The 20,646-nt window shown below is 34.5% G+C and overlaps 3 protein-coding genes across 4 annotated transcripts; 1 reads left to right on the top strand and 2 right to left on the bottom strand.

Moving 5' to 3' along the window:
* The first annotated feature begins 9,244 nt into the window (after positions 1–9,244).
* Positions 9,245–13,257, top strand: LOC105794845 (receptor-like protein kinase HSL1). The gene is made up of 2 exons (XM_012624205.2): positions 9,245–11,959; positions 12,149–13,257. The coding sequence occupies exons 1-2, from the start codon at positions 9,388–9,390 to the stop codon at positions 12,541–12,543; spliced, it is 2,967 nt and encodes a 988-aa protein (XP_012479659.1). The 5' UTR covers positions 9,245–9,387; the 3' UTR covers positions 12,544–13,257.
* Positions 13,258–14,215: 958 nt separating this feature from the next.
* Positions 14,216–16,225, bottom strand: LOC105794846 (uncharacterized). 2 transcript variants are annotated; one of them, XM_012624206.2, is made up of 2 exons: positions 15,461–16,225; positions 14,216–14,602 (listed from the first exon to the last, which is right to left on the bottom strand). In XM_012624206.2, the coding sequence occupies exon 1, from the start codon at positions 16,152–16,154 to the stop codon at positions 15,465–15,467; it is 690 nt and encodes a 229-aa protein (XP_012479660.1). In that variant the 5' UTR covers positions 16,155–16,225; the 3' UTR covers positions 14,216–14,602; positions 15,461–15,464. The 2 variants fall into 2 exon arrangements, with proteins under 2 accessions (XP_012479660.1, XP_052484524.1); XM_052628564.1 differs by having other exon boundaries at positions 14,216–14,584.
* A 1,712-nt stretch (positions 16,226–17,937) lies between these two features.
* Positions 17,938–20,340, bottom strand: LOC105794844 (zinc finger protein NUTCRACKER). Its single transcript, XM_012624203.2, has 3 exons — positions 20,012–20,340; positions 19,522–19,918; positions 17,938–19,299 (listed from the first exon to the last, which is right to left on the bottom strand). The coding sequence occupies exons 1-3, from the start codon at positions 20,124–20,126 to the stop codon at positions 18,423–18,425; spliced, it is 1,389 nt and encodes a 462-aa protein (XP_012479657.1). The 5' UTR covers positions 20,127–20,340; the 3' UTR covers positions 17,938–18,422.
* Positions 20,341–20,646: the final 306 nt, after the last annotated feature.

The following is a 20,646-nucleotide window of genomic DNA, read 5'->3' as shown; positions in this document are numbered from 1 at the left end:
GAATTATTGATATTCTTGATGAAAAGAGAAAATAAATCTTGGTTGAATGAAAGGAAAATTCGATGGATCTCTGAAAAGGAATTGACGGTAAAAAAGATCTAGCCCGGACGGGTGATCCTATTCTAATATAGCCCTCCCGAAGAATATGTGGAAAATGGATTTAGCCTGGACGGGTAATCCGAATTAGGGTATGAATTTAGCCTGGACTGGTAATTCAGATCCAAGCTCATTAGAGTAATTGTCGTTGCAGGGGATTTAGCCTGGACTGGTAATCCCAACAATACTCTATGAGTTTATATTACAGGGGATTTAGCCTGGACTGGTAATCCCGCTGTAAGGATAAGGTTGGCGGGAGTGTGCTCTCTAAAACAGAAATGTGTGCACATGAATATGAATTGACGGACCCAAATTTGTACACTAAAGTGTACATCTGAAAATTCATCAAAATTTCGGGAAATTCAACGGGATAAATATGAAAAAATAACAAGGGAATGGAAAATATGGAATTTATATTCTTGTTGCATGAACTTACTAAGCACAATGTGCTTACCCCGTTCTCTTTTTCCCTATTTTGTAGTGCTCGGGAGCTCGAAGGTTGGAGATTAGTCGGAGCTTTATCACACTATCAACCCATATCTTTTGGTATTTGAAAATGACTTATTTTGAAAGAATGGCATGTATAGACTAAATATCAATATTACATAGAAATGAATGTTTGTAACTTAGCTGTTGGTATGGCTAGAGTAAGTATAACTTTGAGATTTTGCGAAAAGTTTCTTATGGCTTCGATTTAATATCAGTTTAGTCCCGATGTATGTTTTGGGCTTCGGTGGCCCATCCAAGGGACGTCATGACATGATTCGATAAATGAATAGTAATTAAACTCGTAATAACAGAAAAATTAATTCAGTAAAATCTTGTAATGTCTCGTATCCTATTCCGGCGACAGAAACGGGTAGGGGTATTATAGTTTTAATTTCACTTTAATTACAAATTTGTCATTGAATATATATTATTTAATTCATTTCAACTATTATGCTGACCCACTCATTATTTATGGATTAATTATCACTTAGGCCCTTCCTCATTTATTAATTAAACCATCTAATCACCTAAATGTATTAGTTAACAAGTTTTGCATATTTTCTAATTTGGTCCTTTTCTCTTAATTAACTATCGAAACATTAAAATTTCTTAACGAAATTTTAATACCACCTTAATGACACTCCGTAAATATTTATAAAAATATTTACGGTTCGGTTTATAGAAACAAGGTCCCGATACCTCATTTTCTAAAACCACTTAACCTTAGGGTCAAAATACTTAAACTTAATAAATCGTTTATATAACATGTATTATCATATCAAAAACCCTTTTAAAAACCATATTTTACTCTTAAATATTAAATATAATATTTGCGAACTTACTCTTCGAATTTGGTGGCTCCGAAACCACTGCTTTCGACATAACTGAAAAACGAGTTGTTACACTAAATGAATTGTGTTGTTTCAATTTAGGTTTTTGGATTTTTTTTACACACCCAAACAACATAGAATTGGATGGATGTCAAAGCCGAGATATTAGAAAGCACCATTATAACTCTGCTGCCTTCTTTTATGCTTACCTTAAAATGCCCAACACCATTGATTGGTTATAAAAATCTGAGGCTGTTTTAGTGTTTATCCTTCATCATATTAACCAATTGATTTATAAAAGGGGTACACTACTAAAATAGTCATTTTTGTTTACTTTAGGTTATATTTTAGTCACTTATATTTAAAATGTTACGTTTTAGTCATCTATGTTATCATGTTGTAACATATTAGTTAATGAGCCGGTAATTTCTGTCAATGGTGTAATGGTAAGCTGATATGGCACGTTAAATCATAATTTCAAATGAAAATTTTAGGTTAAATTCTACAATTGGTCCCTATACTTTTTTATTTTGAGCAATTTAATTTTTTTTCTTTTATGTTCTTTTAACTTTCATTTTTTTTCCATTCTTTTCTGCTTCTCCCTTATTCATTTCTTTTAACGTAGTTTTTCTATGTTTTCCATTTATTAAAACTAGTTCACAAGCTTGTCTCACTCGAAAAATTTAAATTGTTCAAAAAATAAAAAAAATATAGGGACTAGTTTTAACAAATGAAAAATATAGAAAAATTACGTTAAAAGAAATGGAGAAGGGAGGAAAACAGAGGGAGAAGCAGAAGAGAATGGAAAAAAAAGGAAGTTAAAAGAACATAAAAGAAAAGAATTAAATTGTTGAAAATAAAAAAAATATAGGGACCAATTGTATAAATTAACCTAAATTTTTTGTTTGAAATGATAATTTAACGTAGTACCGGAGCTTATTGTTACATCGTTAACAACAAGTAAATGCTCAGTGACTAAAATGTTACAATACGATAACGTAAATGACTAAAACATAACATTTTAAACATAAGTGACTAAAGATAAAAAAAATAACTGTTTTGATAGTGGTAGAACTTGAACATTTTATTTTTACTAATCGTGTTAAAGTTTTATTATCAAATTATTATAATTGATGCCACCTTTTCTTGGCAAAAGAAGAGACAAAAAGAAACGAAGAGAAGGGCACGTGCAATATTAGTTATTGTGGGCCAAGAAAATTTGAGTTCTTGCACAAGCCAAAAGCTTGCCTTGTCCAATCTGTTTACACTACTGTATGATGAAGAAATAGAAGCAATCAAATTAACTTGGTTGGTTTTATCACAACACATTTTTCTACAGTTGAGGAAAGGTTTGACTTTTGACCAATGTTTATTTTTTTTATTTATTTTCGTATTAAAAAAATAAATAAAAATTCCTGATTGGCAGTTGATGATATGCATTGTTTAAAAATTAAAAAAGGTGTAAAATTCTATTTCAACACTCAAGAGAATGCTGTAAACTGCCCACAGATTTGGTAGCTGCTGCAACTGTAAACACGACTAGCATAAATTTAGGGTTTGTCTTCTACTTGATGTAACATGTGCTGTCAAGGAATTGCAACTTAATCATCATCATTGTCTGAATTTTGATGTTTTTGTCCATATTCACTTCTAACTATTCAAGTTTGAAATTATGGTTCTTCATTACAACATAAGTGGAAAGTGTCTTTTTACTTTCTGATGATGAAATGTGTCTTCTGGATAATGTAATTTTAGAAATCTTATGAGTGGAGAATGACATTTTTATTTCCATTTCCATTTTCTATTTTTATTTTTAAATAAAAATATAAAAAATGTTTTTAATAATTAACACATGAAATCATGTTTAATACCTATTATTCTATAATAAAACATTATAAATAAAATAAAAATTATTTTATTTTTGAATGAAGGTAACAAATTTAATATTTGAAAAATTATTGAAAACAAAGAAAAAAGCATTTTATATTTATACGAGGTTTAAACCAAAGTCAATTAATTTAAGCTTAAAAATTCTTGTTTTCATCCTTTTATTTTTACAAAATATTTTTAGTGAAAATAATAAAATGTTTCTTTTATTATTTTATGATTTTCACATATTTTCATTTTCTAAAATTTTCAATAAAGTGTTTTTCATTCTTCTATTTCCTAAAACCAAACAAATAATATATATCTTACAATATCATATTATATTCAAAGACATGATGTCCTCAGATTTCACTTGAAAAATAAGTTAAAATTTATGTCATTAATGTTGATTCAGATTTGATTTTATTCATTTAAAAATGTTGAAAAAGATTATTGTAAATTAAAATAAAAAGTTTCAAATTATATTGATGGGTATTTAATTGAATGAGATGAAAAATATTTTGAATTAGTTAAGTTTTATTATTTTAATTTAATTTTAAAAATTACAAACCGAATCAAGTGAAATAAAATTCAAATCGAATAAAATTAAATAAATTTATTTAAGTTAAACTAAAAATAAACAAATCAAATTAAAATGTTATTGACAATATAAATAAATTTCAAGCTATAACACATAAATCTATTACCATAATATTCTGAAATATTTGGAAAACAAAATAGAGGTTTTGAATTTATCATTTTGGAAAACAATTATAATTTAATGTGGTTATAGAAGGGTGAATTATTTAAAATGCTTATTTTTAACCATAATTACTAGATCAGATTGATTTTTGCAAAATTAATCGGATTAAGTCGATATTTAGAAAACGCGTCTAGTTGGATGTATTTTTAGTGATATGGTCAGGGGTGTTCAAATTTAGGTTAAAACCGAATTAATCGATCAAACCGATCTAATTTGGTTAACTGGGAGGTTAATTAATCTAATTCAGTAGGAAGCTGGTTAATAATTTTTTGGAATTTCGGTTATCAGTTAATTCGGTTCGAAATCGGGTAATTAATTGAATTAACTGAACTTAATAATTAATAATACAAATTATATGTAGTTTTAATTTGGTTAATTTGGTCGGATGAACATTATCAATTTATTTATTTTATATATTTTATACTTGTTTTAACCAAAAAAGCAAAAACATATAAATTTCGGTTAACCGATCGAATTAATCGAAATAATTCGGTTCGATTAATTTTTTTGAAAAATTTTCGATTTGGTTAGCGGTTAAAGGATTAAAAAGTTCGGTTAATTCAATTAATACTAATTCGGTTCGGTTAATTGTTTGAACACTATGGAAAGCTTCCAATTGGAAGTGTTTTTAGCTTTGTCCAGATGGTTAAATGTTAGTGCTTTTAACCTTAAGTCTCGGGTTCAATTACTCTCTTACTCACATTTGTAATTTTTTATTTCATGTTGCTTCAAGCTTTTTAAAATTTTAATTATTTTTTTAGCATATTAGTTCTTTGGTTTGATGGTTAGTTAGTTGCACTTACATCATTGAGTTTTGAGTTCGATTAATCTCCTACTTGTATTTATATTTTTTATTTCATGTTGTTTGAAGCTTTTTACATTTTAATTAATGTTTTTAACATATTAGTCCTTTTGTTAGATGGTTAGATAGTTGTAATTACATCAGTGAGTCTTGAGTTCAATTCTTCTACACATTTGTATTTTTTACTTCATGTTGCTTCAAGCTTTTTTTCTTTAACATATTAGTTCCTTTTATTAGATGGTTAGATAACTGTGATTACATCCTTAAGTTTGAGGTTCCATTATTTTTATAAGCATATTAATGTATTTTTTATTTCATATTGTTTCAATCTTTCATAAAAAAGCCATTCATCTTTAGTCACTCATCATCTTCCTCAAGGGGTGACCATTATGGGATTATTGAGGACAAGTACAACCTTAACAAAGGAAATGTTAGAGCAAATCTTTGTTGATGACAAACCTAACAAACCTCACAAGCAAACTCTCACCCAAGACATGATGATGAAAGGATACTTTTCCCCAACTCTCAACTCCCTTAAACATGGTACAACCTCCTCTCCTCCTTGGTCCTCTGCTTACTCCAACTGTCTGTCTAATTCAGGTGAACCGATTTCCTAATTATCACCATCGATTTTTTAATAATTTATAATAAAAAATCAATCAACTTTAAGTTGTTTGAGAGTCAAAAAGTGGAGCGTGGAAAAATGAGTGGTGGTGGGTGCTGTCTCTATTTTGAGGGCATCAAATTCTCTAATATTGTACCAACCCAATAACAACACAGAACTTTTGAAATTGGAGATGGATTGATTGATTGGTGATGATCATTTAGCCTTGGCTGGCTAATTCACGTGCTAAAAAAATTATTTACTGCTGTATTTTCATATATTCCACATATAAAGAGTTTGTAGAGAAAGTGATGGATGATAACATGGTTAGGAATCCACTGTTCTATCATCTGCGTAAAGGAAACCAATTTCTACACTGAAAAATCAAAGCCCAATCTTTTTGACCTCTTCAATCACCTAAGACTCGCTTTTGAGCAATGGCTCATGCAATGCTACACGTGGTGGTGGTTGCACCTAGTACTATAACACTCAATATTACTTCCTATTTTTGGAGTTAGAAATATTTTCGAGTAAAATTTTTGAATTATAAGCATGGCTAATTTTACGAAAGTACGATAATTTCATTTATGAATTCATTCGGAGTAACATATTTTGAAGATTAGATAAAATTAAGTCAAGCAATTGAATCTCTTGGAATAAAAATATTCTTACATTATCTCGGTATAGATAAAATATGAAAAAAGGATATTTTATATCATTTTAATTTAAATAATGTATTTAAAGTTTGAGTCTTGTGCACAAGCTGATATGAGATATGTTTTTGATTCATTATGATATATATATTTTTGAAAATTTAATTCAATTGTGAAAGTATCTGAATGTTTTTAAATTGATACAATATTTAGAATTATCCATAACCCATCCCAACTCTTAAAAAGAAGGATAAACACGCTTCAGCGCACTTGAACCTACGTTCTCTTACACTAGCAACAATGTCAGTACCAACCAAACAAAGACTCAACCGATCATTGTGATAATTTTAAATGATAGTTTTAACGAGTTAATCCATACAATTACTCGTGGGTTGGTATGTATTACTTAAATTATTTATTTAATGAGATTGGTTTATATTATTGAAAAGGTTTGCTAATCATATATTCTTGTTGTTTTCTTAATTTTCATAAATTTCATATTACATTATAATTTTTAATATATTTTTATTTGTATTATGTATAATTTATCACGTGTATTGTACAGGGATAAAGTAATTTAGTCTTGATTTTTTCACCACATTAATCTAAAACTTGACCACTTTTTTTACTTTTAGTCTATGTGATGATGTGACGATCAGATATAGGTGATAATGTGGCGGAATCTCCGAGTGTTACATCATCACATAATTCAAAATTGAAAAAAAATTACCAAATTCATGAATTAAAGTGAACAAAAAAAATCTAGAAAAGAAGTTGAGAAAATTTACCAAATTCAAGAATTAAATGTTACCTTATCCCAATTGTATATATAGTTTTATATTATGATTTTATTTTTGAAAAAAAATCATATTTTCATATTGGGTTCACTTTATGTATTAATTACATATTTTTAAAATGTGTAAAATTAACTCAAAAATTAAAATTATTTTTGTTTGTTTTGTGTTGTTTAGGTTAATGTCTCAATAATTAGTTTATATAAAATTTTGTAATTAAGTTGATTTTATGTAATATTAATTATAATTATTAGAGCTTGATTCTAGATTTATTTAGATAAAAGATTGTAATATTGAAATAACGTAATTAAAATTAAATTAAATCATAAGTAATTATTTAAATCTTAATTTAACATAAATGAAAAAGATAAATGTGACTGTACAAAATCCTCTTATTCTAGAAAACAAAATATGTGGACAGCAGGTGCAGCCTATGAATGAAGGATTTTATATCATAAAGTTAAAACAAAATTATATCCCTTTCACATTGACTCCAGAGTAGACTTTTAACACTGATTGTCATTATGCTTTTTATTTCCATTGGCCTATACTTTTAGTAATTATTATACTTGGCCCCTCCCTCCCATCATCACCTCGTTTCATTATGCTTTTCTTTTTCTTTTTATTAAGGGAAAATTCCACTAACAGTCACTCAACTTTGATGCAGTCGATACAATAGTCATTTTGATTTCAATCCTGTCACTTAACTTTCGAAAAATAACAAATTATCTACTAACATTGAAAAGTGACAAATCAGTCACCCATTAACATTTTCCATCACAGGCTTAACGAGACAATTGACATGGCTAATTAACTTGCCACGTTTGAAACCCAATTACCTAACGTGGCAGATTGACGTGGAGTTACCCAAAATCAAGGCTCAAAATGGGAACAAAATTTTAGGGAAAAAAATGGAACCTGAAAAAGCTCTTTCCTTGGTAGTGAAAATTGAAAATCGATGGCAAAAATATTGAGGCTGGCATCAAAACGATTGCTTGGGCTAACGTCAAGGGAGATCCCATCACAACCCATTCAGATTCTTCCACATCTTTACTATGTAAACATTATCGACCACTACAACAATCCTCGTAATGTCGGTTCCTTCAATAAGAATGATCCGAACACCAACACTAGTTTGGTTGGAGCTCCTGCTTGTGGCAATGTTATGAAGTTTGAAATCAAAATCGACAACAAAACAACAAAAACTAGCAAAAACAAAAATACCAAATAGCAAGCATCTAAAATCAAACCAACAAAAAAAGAACAATAACCCTAAATTGGTTTGCATCAAAAGAGAGAGGTAAAAAAAACTAAAAAAGAATATAATAAAAATAGAAGAAACCCACACCTATTTCGGGTTTTACGGGTTAGAGAACTTGGGCCACCAGTTTGATGATCCGAGCGGTCAAGAGTCATGGTTGGTCGAAGAAAAGCTGTGGCCAGAATATTGTGGTGATCCAACAGTGGACGACGGAGATCCGTTGAAGCCTTGTTCGAAGCTTTGAGGTATTAATCTTGGGATTTTGAAGGCCTATTGGGAAATCTAAAGTGAGATTTGAGAGGCAAAGAGGAGCCATTTAGTATGAACGACGACGACTAGAGTTAAGAAAAAAAAAGAGAAGAAAAAAAGGAACAGAGATTCAACGGATAGCAACGAATTGAGTGGTGGCTCCACCTTGGAGGAACAAAATGGTTGTACATCTCCATTTCTTTTCTTCTTCTTTTCTATTGCCCAACTAGGGTTATAGGGCTGCTTAAATGACAACTAACCTTCCAACTGGCCACTTAATGACAAAAAGGAGTCTGTTAAATGCCATGTCACTTTTCCGTTATGTCTATAATGGAAAATGGTTAAAAGGATTGTTTTATTATTTTTCAAAAGTTGAATAACTGAATTGAAACAAGAGTAATTGTTTTCCCAGCTGCATCAAAGTTGAGTGAGTGTTGGTGTAATTTGCCCTTATTATCTTATTGGGATTGAATTTAAAAGCAATGGAGTTATTATCTTAATTCATTATGCTATTTTGGATCTAATCAACTCCATTCTTTTCCAAATGGTGGGTTTAAATAATCTAAAAATCGATATTAAACCTTCATTAAATAAATGCTGGTTCTATATTAGAAGCTCAATTTAGATTAGATAGTGTAAACAGTTACATTACCTGAAGATGTAGTGGAGTTAAATTATTTGCCAAAAGCACTGTGATCACTACTGAACTCTTTTGACCGGGAAGTTTCCTGTGTTTGTCTAAAGTTTCAAACAACTTTTGAAAATTGATCCAAATTGCGCTTCATCTCTTGGGTTCAACACACTTCACCATCTTCATCTGATGTAAGACCCCAGTAGCAAACCAGGACCCACTCCCACACCCACCTTTTCTCCCTTAAAATATCCAAAAGCTTTGCCGTCTTCCATGCCTCCCTCCTTCACTCTAAACAACGCAACAGCATCCCAATACAACCACACTCCACTCTCCTCTAACCCAAACCATGTTTCTGGTATTCTTGCTCCTATTTTTGAATCCTCTGCCCTATGCCTTTGCTCTAAACCAGGAAGGTCTGTACCTGTTGCAGGTCAGGCAAAGCCTTTCCGACCCAACCAACGCCCTCTCCTCCTGGAACCGCCGAGACGACACCCCTTGCAATTGGCAAGGTATTTCTTGCCACTCCCCCACTTCCCGTGTTCAGTCTGTCGACCTTTCTGATTTCCAGCTCGTTGGGCCTTTCCCGCTTTTCCTCTGCCGTCTCCCTTATCTTCGCTCCATCTCTCTCGCCAATAATTCCATCAACTCTTCCCTACCCCTTGATATTTCCACCTGTCAAAATCTAACCACCCTCGATCTCTCCCAGAATCTCCTTGTTGGCTCTCTCCCTCTCTCCCTCCCCAATATTCCCACCCTCGAAAATCTAATCCTCTACGGGAACAACTTCTCTGGCGAAATTCCCGCGACTTTCGGACAATTCCAACGGCTCCGGTGTCTCAACTTGGCGGGAAATCTCCTCGACGCCACCATTCCTGCTATTTTGGGTAATATTTCCACTCTAAAAGAACTGGATCTCGCTTATAACCCTTTTTCTCCGTCTCATATACCGAGCGAACTAGGTAACTTAACGAACCTTGAGCAGCTTTTTCTTGCCGACTGTAACCTCGTCGGCCAAATTCCGTCGAGTTTCGGTCGGTTGGTTAGCCTCCGAAACCTTGATTTTTCCCTTAACCAGCTCTCTGGATCCATCCCTAGTTCAATTTCCCAGTTGAAAAGCATTGAGCAAATTGAGTTATATAACAACTCTCTATCAGGCGAGTTGCCGTTAAATATGGGGAATTTAACTACGTTGAAGCGATTCGACGCGGCTATGAACGAGTTAACTGGGACAATTCCAACCGGTTTATGCGGGTTACAGCTTGAGTCATTAAATGTTTATAATAACCGGCTAGAAGGGACTTTACCAGAGAGCATAACTGTGTCGAAAAAGTTGCAAGAGCTGAAACTGTTCAACAACAAACTCAGTGGACCATTGCCGAGTCAACTTGGTGTAAACTCGCCACTACAAAGTTTGGATGTCTCTTATAATCAGTTTTCTGGCACAATTCCAGAGAATTTGTGCGCAAAGGGGCAGTTAGGGGATATTATTCTGATTTTCAATTCATTTTCGGGCGAAATTCCGGAAAGTCTAGGAAAATGCCAGAGCTTGGGCCGGGTTCGGTTCAAGCACAACCGTTTCTCGGGTCGGGTTCCAGACGGGTTCTGGGGCCTACCCAGAGTATTTTTGCTCGAGCTTGCTGAAAATTCCTTTAGTGGGGAAATTTCAAAGTCGATTTCAAGTGCTCATAATCTCTCTATTCTGTCAATTTCCAACAACCGTTTTTCCGGGTCGTTACCTGATGAAATCGGGTCCTTGGAGACACTGGTAGAGATGTCTGCTAGTGGAAACGAGTTCACCGGTCACATTCCTCTATCTTTGGTAAAACTGAAGCAGTTGGTCAGGCTTGATCTCAGTGAAAATGAGATTGATGGAAGAATCCCCGAAGAAATTAAGGAATGTATGAGTTTGAATGAGTTAAATTTGGCTAACAATAGGCTATCCGGTAGTATTCCTGGTGATATTGGTAGCTTGCCTGTACTTAATTATCTTGATCTTTCAAGTAACTCATTTTCCGGGAAAGTCCCAATTGAGTTGCAGAATTTAAAGCTGAACGTGTTTAATTTGTCGAATAATCAGCTTTCAGGAGAGCTCCCTCCCTTTTATGCCAAGGAAAATTACAAGAATAGCTTCTTGGGTAATCCTGGATTATGTGGTGACTTGGAAGGTCTTTGTCCGAAGATAAGTCGATCTAAGAACCAAACCAATATGTGGATTCTTAGATCCATTTTTGTACTGGCTGGCTTGGTTTTTGTTGTAGGGGTTGTTTGGTTCTTCATGAAGTACCGGAGTTTCAAAAAGAACAAGAAAAGAGCTACTGTAACGAAGTGGAGATCATTTCATAAGATCGGTTTTAGTGAATACGAGATTGCAGATTGCCTCAAGGAAGAGAATGTGATAGGAAGTGGAGGTTCTGGCAAAGTTTACAAAGTTGTGCTGAGCAATGGTGATGCGGTAGCTGTGAAGAAACTCAGTGGAGTTAAGAAAGAAGATTCTTTGAGTGCGGCCGATATGGAGAGAGATGAGTTTGAAACTGAAGTTGAAATGCTGGGAAAAATTAGACACAAGAATATAGTGAGACTGTGGTGTTGTTGCATTACAGGAGATGACAAACTTTTAGTTTATGAGTATATGCCGAATGGGAGCTTGGGGGATTTGTTGCATAGCAGCAAGGGGGGCTTGTTAGATTGGCCCACTAGGTATAAGATTGCTTTAGATGCAGCTGAGGGATTATCCTATTTGCATCATGATTGTGTTCCTCCAATTGTTCATCGGGATGTGAAATCAAACAATATATTGTTAGACCATGAATTTGGTGCCAGAGTTGCGGATTTTGGAGTTGCTAAGATTGTTAAAGGAGTCGGGAAAGGTGCTGAATCAATGTCTGTGATTGCAGGCTCGTGTGGTTACATTGCACCAGGTTTGTTCCTTGTTGATGCTTATTTATATTAATTCCCCCTTTTCATTTAGAATATACAATACTTGTGTTGATTGGTTAAGCTTAGACATGGATAAGTGGCTACATTGGCCTGTTAACATGAACTTAGTAATCTGTCCTGTAAGATCTATATTACCTCTTATTATTCAATTTGTTTTCATTTGTATGCAGAGTATGCATATACCCTAAGAGTGAATGAGAAGAGTGATATCTACAGCTTTGGAGTTGTCATCTTAGAGTTGGTTACTGGTAAAACCCCTACCGATCCGGAGTTTGGGGAGAAAGACATGGTGAAATGGGTCTGTGCTACCTACAACCAAAAGGGAGTGGATCAGGTAATTGACCCGAGACTGGACTCTACGTACAAGGAAGAAATTTGCAGGGTACTCGATATTGGTATCCTTTGCACTGATGCTCTTCCCATTAACCGCCTGTCAATGCGGAAGGTGGTCAAATTGTTGCAAGAAGCTGGTGGGGAGAACAAACTCAAGGCCAATCAGGATGGAAACCTCTCACCGTATTACTGCTACTACGAGGAAGCCTCTGATCAAGCTAGTCTAGTCTAGTTTAGTGTAGCTTTAAGCAGTTCAAATCTTCAAGTGAATCACGCTAAATTTAAACTTTCAATTTCGTCAAGCTGGTGGGGTTTCATGGGGTAGTGGGAATGGTGCAGTAACAAGAGAGGTGCCCGCTTTGACAAGTGTACCAAGTAGTTAGGCCTACCTTAGAGCAGCCTTGTGTAGGACAATTGTACAAATAGTGTGAAAATTTTGAAAATGATCCAAAAGGAGCAAAGCATGAGTAAGAGTGGCTTTCATTTTGAATCATACCTCTTCCCCTTGTTTTAATATGCTTGGCAGCCATGATTTCAAGGACAGCTCTGCTGGTTGAGTGAAAGGATAGGTTAGCTGTAAGCAAATAGAAGATAGCAGTGTGGTCAAACCGCAGTTGCCGCCCTTCATAAGTGAATTGGGCCCTTTGTTATTCTCCTTCATGGCTGTGGTTGTCACAAGAAAATGATAGGATGCCTTTTAAAATTTTGACAGTACACGTTTCTAATGAAGGATGGACCCAACCAAGGCTTGTATCTGTGTCTTGGACTGCTTGGGGTTTGCCAAAAAGTCTACTGATGGTGAGAGCGACATTGCATGGACGTTTGGTCATTGTAGGTCTGCCTCATTTATTAACTTTATAAATCAATAAAGTAGCTCATTCCATTCCAACCATGGGTGTGGTGGTCAATATTTTCATATAAACAAAGACTTGCTCATACTTTTCTACATTGTTTTTTTGTAGAATATTTATTTGGTGTTTCTACATTGGATCCATAATTAATTGTTAGGCATATCCTTAGTGGGTGAATGTAGTTCAGAATTGCTACCTAATTCTCACCCTAAATCGCAGAAGAGATTTATTAATTTTTTATTTAAAAATGTTCCTATGATTTCTTTAACATGATTTGGACACCCTAATAATTTTCATAAGCATAATAATAACCTAATCAATAATTGTTAACTATTATGTAATTTATAACACGTAAAATTTAAATCTATAGTAATATATAATACTATAAAACATTAAAAATTCTAAGATACCAATATGTAAAACTTCAATAAATGAAAGAACATATAAAATTATTAAAAATAATGTAAACATTTTTAAAAAAAATTAAAAACTAATATGGGTAAACCTAAAGTGAGATTCGACAAGTCATTTACAAATAGGAACGAGTTTAAATAAAATTTTAAACCCATATTTCATAATAGACTGAATTTAAACAAGTATAAAATATGTTAATATCACTTATGCCCACCTCAAACCGACTCAACCTAGCCCATAAACATCTCTAGTAACATATACCTAAAGGCGGCCGCCTAGCACGACCCTTCGAAACAGTTTACATTAATAAAAACTAAAATAATGGTGACTTGAAACAACTTTTTAGAGAATAAAAGATTAAAAATACTCTTTGATTAATAAACTTTTTTTTTTAGTTTATGTTCGACGTTCGTGACTACTCTATTCTCATTGGGAACGCAATATCCGTTTTTCTTGTACGGTGGACTATTATACAAATAATCCATCATATGATTCTTTTTAGAAGTTTTCTATGAAAGAGTTTAAATTAACATTGGCTTAGTGAAATCCAGGTTCAAGAATGGTGAAATGGGAACCTGCAATGAAATATTTCTTTCAATACTCTGCATAGTCCATCTTAAATTAGCCTCCACAAATGCATTTCTAGGTAGCCCCGCATCCATTTATCTATTTAAGAAGCATCAAAGTGACATGCAACGCCCATGCTACACAAATTGAATTCAATTTCATGAAACTCAGATTTGTAGAACGGAAAAAGTGAAAGAAATAAAAACGAAAAGAAGCTTGATGTGAAAGAAAAATAGAAATCAATTAACAGCAGGAACACGTATACCAACCAAGCACAAGTGGAGGGCACAAAATTGAGTTTCAGAAGGTTCAACAACCAATAGAAGAAGAAAGCTTGACCCTGCTTGCTTTTAAGCAAACTTTGCTTGAAATGGAGTTCCCAATATGGTATAAAATTTGCTAAAGGGGTAGCCCAGAAAGGTCCCAAGCCTTGCTGCTGGGCTGAAACACATCATACATCTGGCACAGATAAGAGACAAGTCGAGTAGTAACATCCGAGTATCACTGGTCATAATTATTAAAAGATGCTGTTGCATTTTAACTATGATATGAATATTGGATGTTGATATATGTTTGACATGGTAATGTTCAATCCTTTTAAAAGGTTCTGTATACGTTTGAAAGATTATATCTTAGATCTATATAACCTGAATATAAGTTCGTTCAATCAAGAATACACAAGTACTTTAAAAGAACATATATGGTTGGGAGTTACGCACCCTGAACAAGTCTGGTACGGTCTTATCTTTCGACTCTACTGAAAGCTCTAGATCTAGGGAGAGAGTGAGAGTGCTTCAAAGTGCAATAGCAGGCAAAAACAGAGTAGTTAAAGAGTAAGCACATGGTTGGACTAGACTCCATTACCTATAGCATATAGATCATTTATGGGAGAGAATGCTACCATTTGAACTAACTGTTGGTAAAATAGGGTGATAAAACCCTGATCAAGAACAACTCCGGACTTGTTGAAGATCCGACCTCTCATAGTGCTTAAACAGGTGAACCGTAACAAACAATTAGACTTGACCAATGACTTATGACATAGAAGCATTCTTCAGTCATCATACGTTGCTCAATTTACTTGTATTCACCAAACAAAATTCAGTGCAGGAACTGGAATTAAATAACAAGATCAAGTGAAGATTGCAAAAGACAAAATTTCAATCCAAGCCCACAATTTTGCAGCAAACAGGCTAAGCAACAATGACTACAAGTTCAATTATATCCTTATACTGGCATTCGCTATAGAAAAATGGACAATTTCCATACCCAATTGCCAAACTTCGTTAGTATATATATAATCGATCCAAAACTTACCCTGCTAATTGTTATTGTTCTTCTTCTTTCTGAAAACATAAACATCGGTCTCCTCATAGGCATAATCAGGGTGCAAATCCTGATGAGGAACCTTTTCGATCACGAAAACCTTTTCACACATTTCCCAAAACAACTTATCAGCTTCCGGTGACCTCAGCTGGTACCCTAACAGAATCACCCCATCGTCGGATACTAACGCCTCCATAGCCCCAACTAAATGACCCACCGATTCCTCGATGTAGACAACATCTGCCGCGATCACCACATCGAACGGAGGATTAACGCCCCTGATCTGATCCTTGTTGTTCCAATAAAGAATCGAGGTCTTCATGTTCTTACCCAGAACGGGTTTATTACGTTTGAGGTTATGCTTGAGCGCAGGCATAACAGGGGATATATCGGTGAGGATGATGTCTTGGAGACCCAATAGGTGGAAAGCCATGCCGGCAGCTCCACAACCAGTTCCCAATTCGATGGCACGACGACAGCGGGTGTGAAAATCAAGGAGGTCGTAATAAGGGTTATCGGTGGTGGTGGTGGGCGAAGATGGTGCCCAGCGCTCTACGAATTTGGCTAGAACCAAAGAACAAGGCCAGACGGAGGTACCAACGTGGAAGGAGCCATTGTCTTGTTGGATAGAGAGTTGGGAATCGCGCACTTGAAGCTGTATCACCGGTGAGTCCGTGAATTTCATATTTGCTTCGTTCTCTGCTTCAATTCAGTGAGTCTGAAAGGTATTAATTTTGGTGTTTGAATATGATAGGGCTGGGTGGGGGTTTAAGCTTCATTAATTGTGTTAGGTTTGTGACCCAATCCAATAGGATTGATGTTGGGCTCGATCTCCTATTCGAAGAGAAACAAAGGCTACTTTTTCAATGGTCTTTAGGTAAAATGTTTTGCTTTTGAGCACACAACCTTCTTTCTATCTTTTTTTCTTGGCTTTTACCTAAAATAAAATGAACACCCATATTTTCACTTTGCTATCATATCATGTAGTATGTCATTGCCAGAATCAACTCCTTTTCTTTTTACCTGCCTTTGTTCTCCCCTTTAAACTTACTCAGACAACAACAAATCATGCGGAAAATATGAGCAATGAAAAGTTGAGGGTGAATTTGATCCAAGAGTAGGGGCGTAAAGATCAAGGGCTAAATTTGCTATTATTCCTTATACATAAAACACTAAAGATTAGTGAACTCACTTATTCAGTAATATAAAAGGATGAATTGACTCATATTTTCAATAAATGTTGTAGCTATGAATGGCATAAAATAAAAGATGAATATAAGTTTAAGTTGGTTACCGCGCCACAACTCTTTAACTTCTCTAAACCTATCTAGTATAATTAATGAATAAATTTAGAGCTTTTTTGGGGTAGAAGCATGCATATTTTTATCCATTTCACTTATTACTGAAGTTTTGAAGAAAAAAAGGTAATGAGTCAGCTGGATTATGAACCTTCATACTTTTTCTTTTAATGGAAATGCAAAAGTTGTTATTGAGAAGACTGAGACTTTCATCAACTCATCTCTCTGGGACTTACCTTGCTATTTATAAACTCTACCCAACCCTTTCTTTAACCATCTTAATTGTTGATTGCGAATTTCTATCAAATAAAGAAAGCAAAATTAAAAGACGTATAATTGGTATGCATTTTTTATTTTACATTCTTTCACATAATTAATTATAAAGTTCATTAACTTATCATGAGTTATTAAATTCAAATAACCGATGTTTCAAATTTAATTCAACTCATTAAAATTTATTTTCATTTAACAAAATATGATTAATAGATGTTTTCATGTGAAACTTCAACATTTTATTAAAATAATCAATATGTTATTATAAAATTAATTTAATAATTAGTGTTATAAGTGAAAAGTTGTCGTAAAAAATTACAAGAAAATATAAAAACAAATATGTAAAAATCGAATATGTGGTACAACTTGAGAATGTAAGCAATAGAGGTCAAAATAATATGGGGCCAAGTATGTATATCCTGTTAGAGTCAAATAAGCCACAAAGTTAAACTCTTATCCATTGTCCACTTGTTTTCCATGTCTGGCTGATCATCGGGAGAAAAAAAGCAGACAAAAGCACGAGGAATGGTGCACGCTTGATGACAATTTTATTCTTTTTCCCTATATATGAATATGACTCTGTCCCTAGCTCAAGTTTTGGGACATTGGGTTTTTTCTGTTTATCTTATTGCTTCAATATTTAGTGACACTTTAAATCCACATTTGAGTTTGAATCTCTTGATTTATGATTTGTACGTATCATTTTCTGTTTTCCATAAAATCGATAATATGCTCTCAAAGATATAGTTTTAAATATAAATTACAATTACTGGGAAAAAATATTGAAGCTTTTAATTAATGCCCTTCTTTCCATTTGTTTTTGCATGTTATAGTGGTAATCTTGACGAGGGAAAAGCTATAATACACTGTACACATGCATGGTTTGATGAGGGGAAAAGCTACATTATATTATTTCCAATTAACAGTTCATAGCTTGTTGCTTGTATTAGGTAGAATAATGAAAGCTTTTATTTTATGGATACGTAATTACTTTTTTAAAATCTAGTATGACAGGACAACAACAACCATAGAGATGAAACAATTAATGCAATAATGGAGCTCCAAAGGTTTTTTTTTTTTTGCTTTGCTTTGCTTTGCTTTCCCCCCACTACTTCATATCCCCTTTTATCAAAGTTAAAAAAAAAAAATAAAGGCATAATTTTTAAAAGGGATTGTTGGACTCTCAAAGGTTGAAGAGAATATGCATGGATCTCATTATCCTTAATCTCTTGAATAATTCCCCTAGGAGACTGTTAACCTCTGCAACTTTTCTTCCTTGCAAAGTCATTATGTCGTCTCTCCCTTTCCATCTTTAACTCCACTTTTATTATCCATCACCCAAGCTTTCCATAAAGAGAATTAGGTAAATTTCTGCTCATTTTTCATATCCATCCATTGATTGAAGATGGGTGACAGATGGCCTGCTGTACTCCCACACCCAAAAAATCCCTTGTTTGTCCTCCCCCACTTTCTTCATTCTGCAAGTACCGGCGTTTTGGAGGGTACATTTGCAATTGATTCAACGTGGAAATATCGTTTGCCGAATTTTCCATGTCACGTCCTAGGGTAGTCGTTTGTGTGTTTGACACATACAGGTCACCGTACTGGCTCCCATCTTGAATTTGACTGTTGCTACACTTGGTCCCGAAGCTTCCTAGGAATGAAGTGTCAGTTGAAGTGGCACCAATTTGGGCAGCTTTTTGTAATAAAGCTGTGGCAGACATACTGAAAGATGGGGTTTGCTGAGACTGGTGTTGGGTGCTAAATAATGAAGGAATACTCACAAGTTGAGTTCCATTTTCCTTGGCATTATTGTTCAAAGGAAGTGAAGTGCTGGTTAGCTGATCTTCAGCATTACCGGATGAGACCTTATTGCCAAACACCCAGTTTAACTGATAATCTGATGCCGGAGGATTCGATGTCGAAACCAGGGGATCGCTGTACATGGATCCCGAATTCAAAGAACCAAATTGTTGAATCTCTTGGAGACTTTTGCCAATTGAATCATGGCCCTGAGGTGCTTGGCCCATCCACAAGGAAAAACCACGTCTAGTTTGATCTATTGTTTCATCATTGCTTGAAATTGTTTTGAAGATAGAGGGAAAATGTTGTGGCATCCCAGTATCTAATGGATTCCCCATAAGTTGGTAACTGAAATTGGTGGTGGCCAAGCTGTGCATGCTGGAAGCTGCATTTACTCTAGCTGTTTCCTCAGCCAAAGCATCACAGAAAGCCCTATGCGTGATGAAGCTATCTCTTCTGCTCAACGAAAAATTTCATACGGTCCATGCATCAATTAATAAAAATATATTTCAGTAAATACGAAATGACAATATGTTCTTTGTCTTTACTTCCACTTTTTATTATTTCAACTCCTAGCTATAGTTGAAGAGAGGGTCAGAGGACGGTGTTTATTTAGCCTATCACTCGGTCAAAAACTATGAGAACCACAAAGATGAATTAGGTATAGTAAAGGATTACCTTGAAAATAGAGTACCACAATCGCATTTGTACTCCCTGGTGCCGCAGGTCTTTGAGTGAGCTTTCCAATCTGACTGCACAGCGTATCGCTTTGAACACTTCTCACACTTCCACTTCTTCTCCCCGTGCTTCCGATAAAAGTGTTTCTTTATGCCAGTCAGGTCCCCGAGAGCCCTGGAAGGATGGTGATGGACACAGGTCTTTTCAGGGCACACATACACCCGCTTTCTCACTTCCTTTGTAGTCCTTTGCTTCAACTTCCATGGAAGGTTATGGCCTCGCCTATGGAGTTGAAGGTTTTGGTCTCTTTGGAAACCCTTGCCGCATATTTCACACAAAAACCTGTTGGTTGCCATCAGAGTCTTTGGGGACAAAGCTATCACTTCAGCTTCAGGATCTAGTACAGTAGTTAGCTTGATTAATTACTTTGATTTTGTAACATAAATACACCCATGAGACCACGAAGAAAGAGGAAACTATATATACTTGCCTGGTGTTCCTGGTAGGTTTCTCTTCCTCTTTGCAACAGGAGGGTTATTGGATCCAGGTACAGGATTCTGCATAAAACCATTTGAAACCGGTTCTTCTGCCATCGTCTCTAGCATCTATGTTGTTAAAGCTTATAGAACAGAAAAAAAAAACCCAGAAAAGTTAACCAAAAAATGGAGTGTTTATATTAATGTGGTGATTAAGAGAAAACTCAAGAAGAGACAGCTCGGTGTTTGGTTATGGTTTCTCAACCCTAACAACATAAACTGATATATGCAAAGGAATGGATCTCCTCTCTCTTTCTCTCTCAAATATGCACTGATTTAATTATAATTACTCACTTTTGGGTGGAATATAATACTAATATATAACATATTATTTTTTAATGAGAGGCGGTGAAAAGTTAAAGTTGGGAGGTAAGGAAGGAGGTTGAAGAAAGAGAGAGAGAGAAAAGCCCAAAGGTGCATAATGACACATATGATGAGGTCCGTAGAAAGCTAATCTCCATGCTTTTTCCATTTGGAATGATTATCTCATAATTTGTATGCTTTTTCGTTTTACCATTTTTCTATTCTCTGCTGCCTTCCAACCTGCAATTTTTTATTTCTATTTCCCTATATGTAAAATAAATCAAAG

This window comes from Gossypium raimondii, chromosome 3, assembly GCF_025698545.1.
Source record: "Gossypium raimondii isolate GPD5lz chromosome 3, ASM2569854v1, whole genome shotgun sequence".
NCBI classification, from domain to species: domain Eukaryota; kingdom Viridiplantae; phylum Streptophyta; class Magnoliopsida; order Malvales; family Malvaceae; genus Gossypium; species Gossypium raimondii.
This window is presented reverse-complemented; position numbering and strand designations above follow the sequence as displayed.

Excerpts from the sequence above, each read along its gene's own strand:
- LOC105794845 (XM_012624205.2), top strand. The coding sequence starts at position 9,388 with ATGTTTCTGGTATTCTTGCTCCTATTTTTGAATCCTCTGCCCTATGCC. Across the intron at positions 11,960-12,148 it reads GTGTGGTTACATTGCACCAG|AGTATGCATATACCCTAAGA; the intron begins GTTTGTTCCTTG and ends ATTTGTATGCAG.
- LOC105794846 (XM_012624206.2), bottom strand. The coding sequence starts at position 16,154 with ATGAAATTCACGGACTCACCGGTGATACAGCTTCAAGTGCGCGATTCC.
- LOC105794844 (XM_012624203.2), bottom strand. The coding sequence starts at position 20,126 with ATGCTAGAGACGATGGCAGAAGAACCGGTTTCAAATGGTTTTATGCAG. Across the intron at positions 19,919-20,011 it reads AAACCTACCAGGAACACCAG|ATCCTGAAGCTGAAGTGATA; the intron begins GCAAGTATATAT and ends CTACTGTACTAG. Across the intron at positions 19,300-19,521 it reads TGTGGTACTCTATTTTCAAG|AAGAGATAGCTTCATCACGC; the intron begins GTAATCCTTTAC and ends TTCGTTGAGCAG.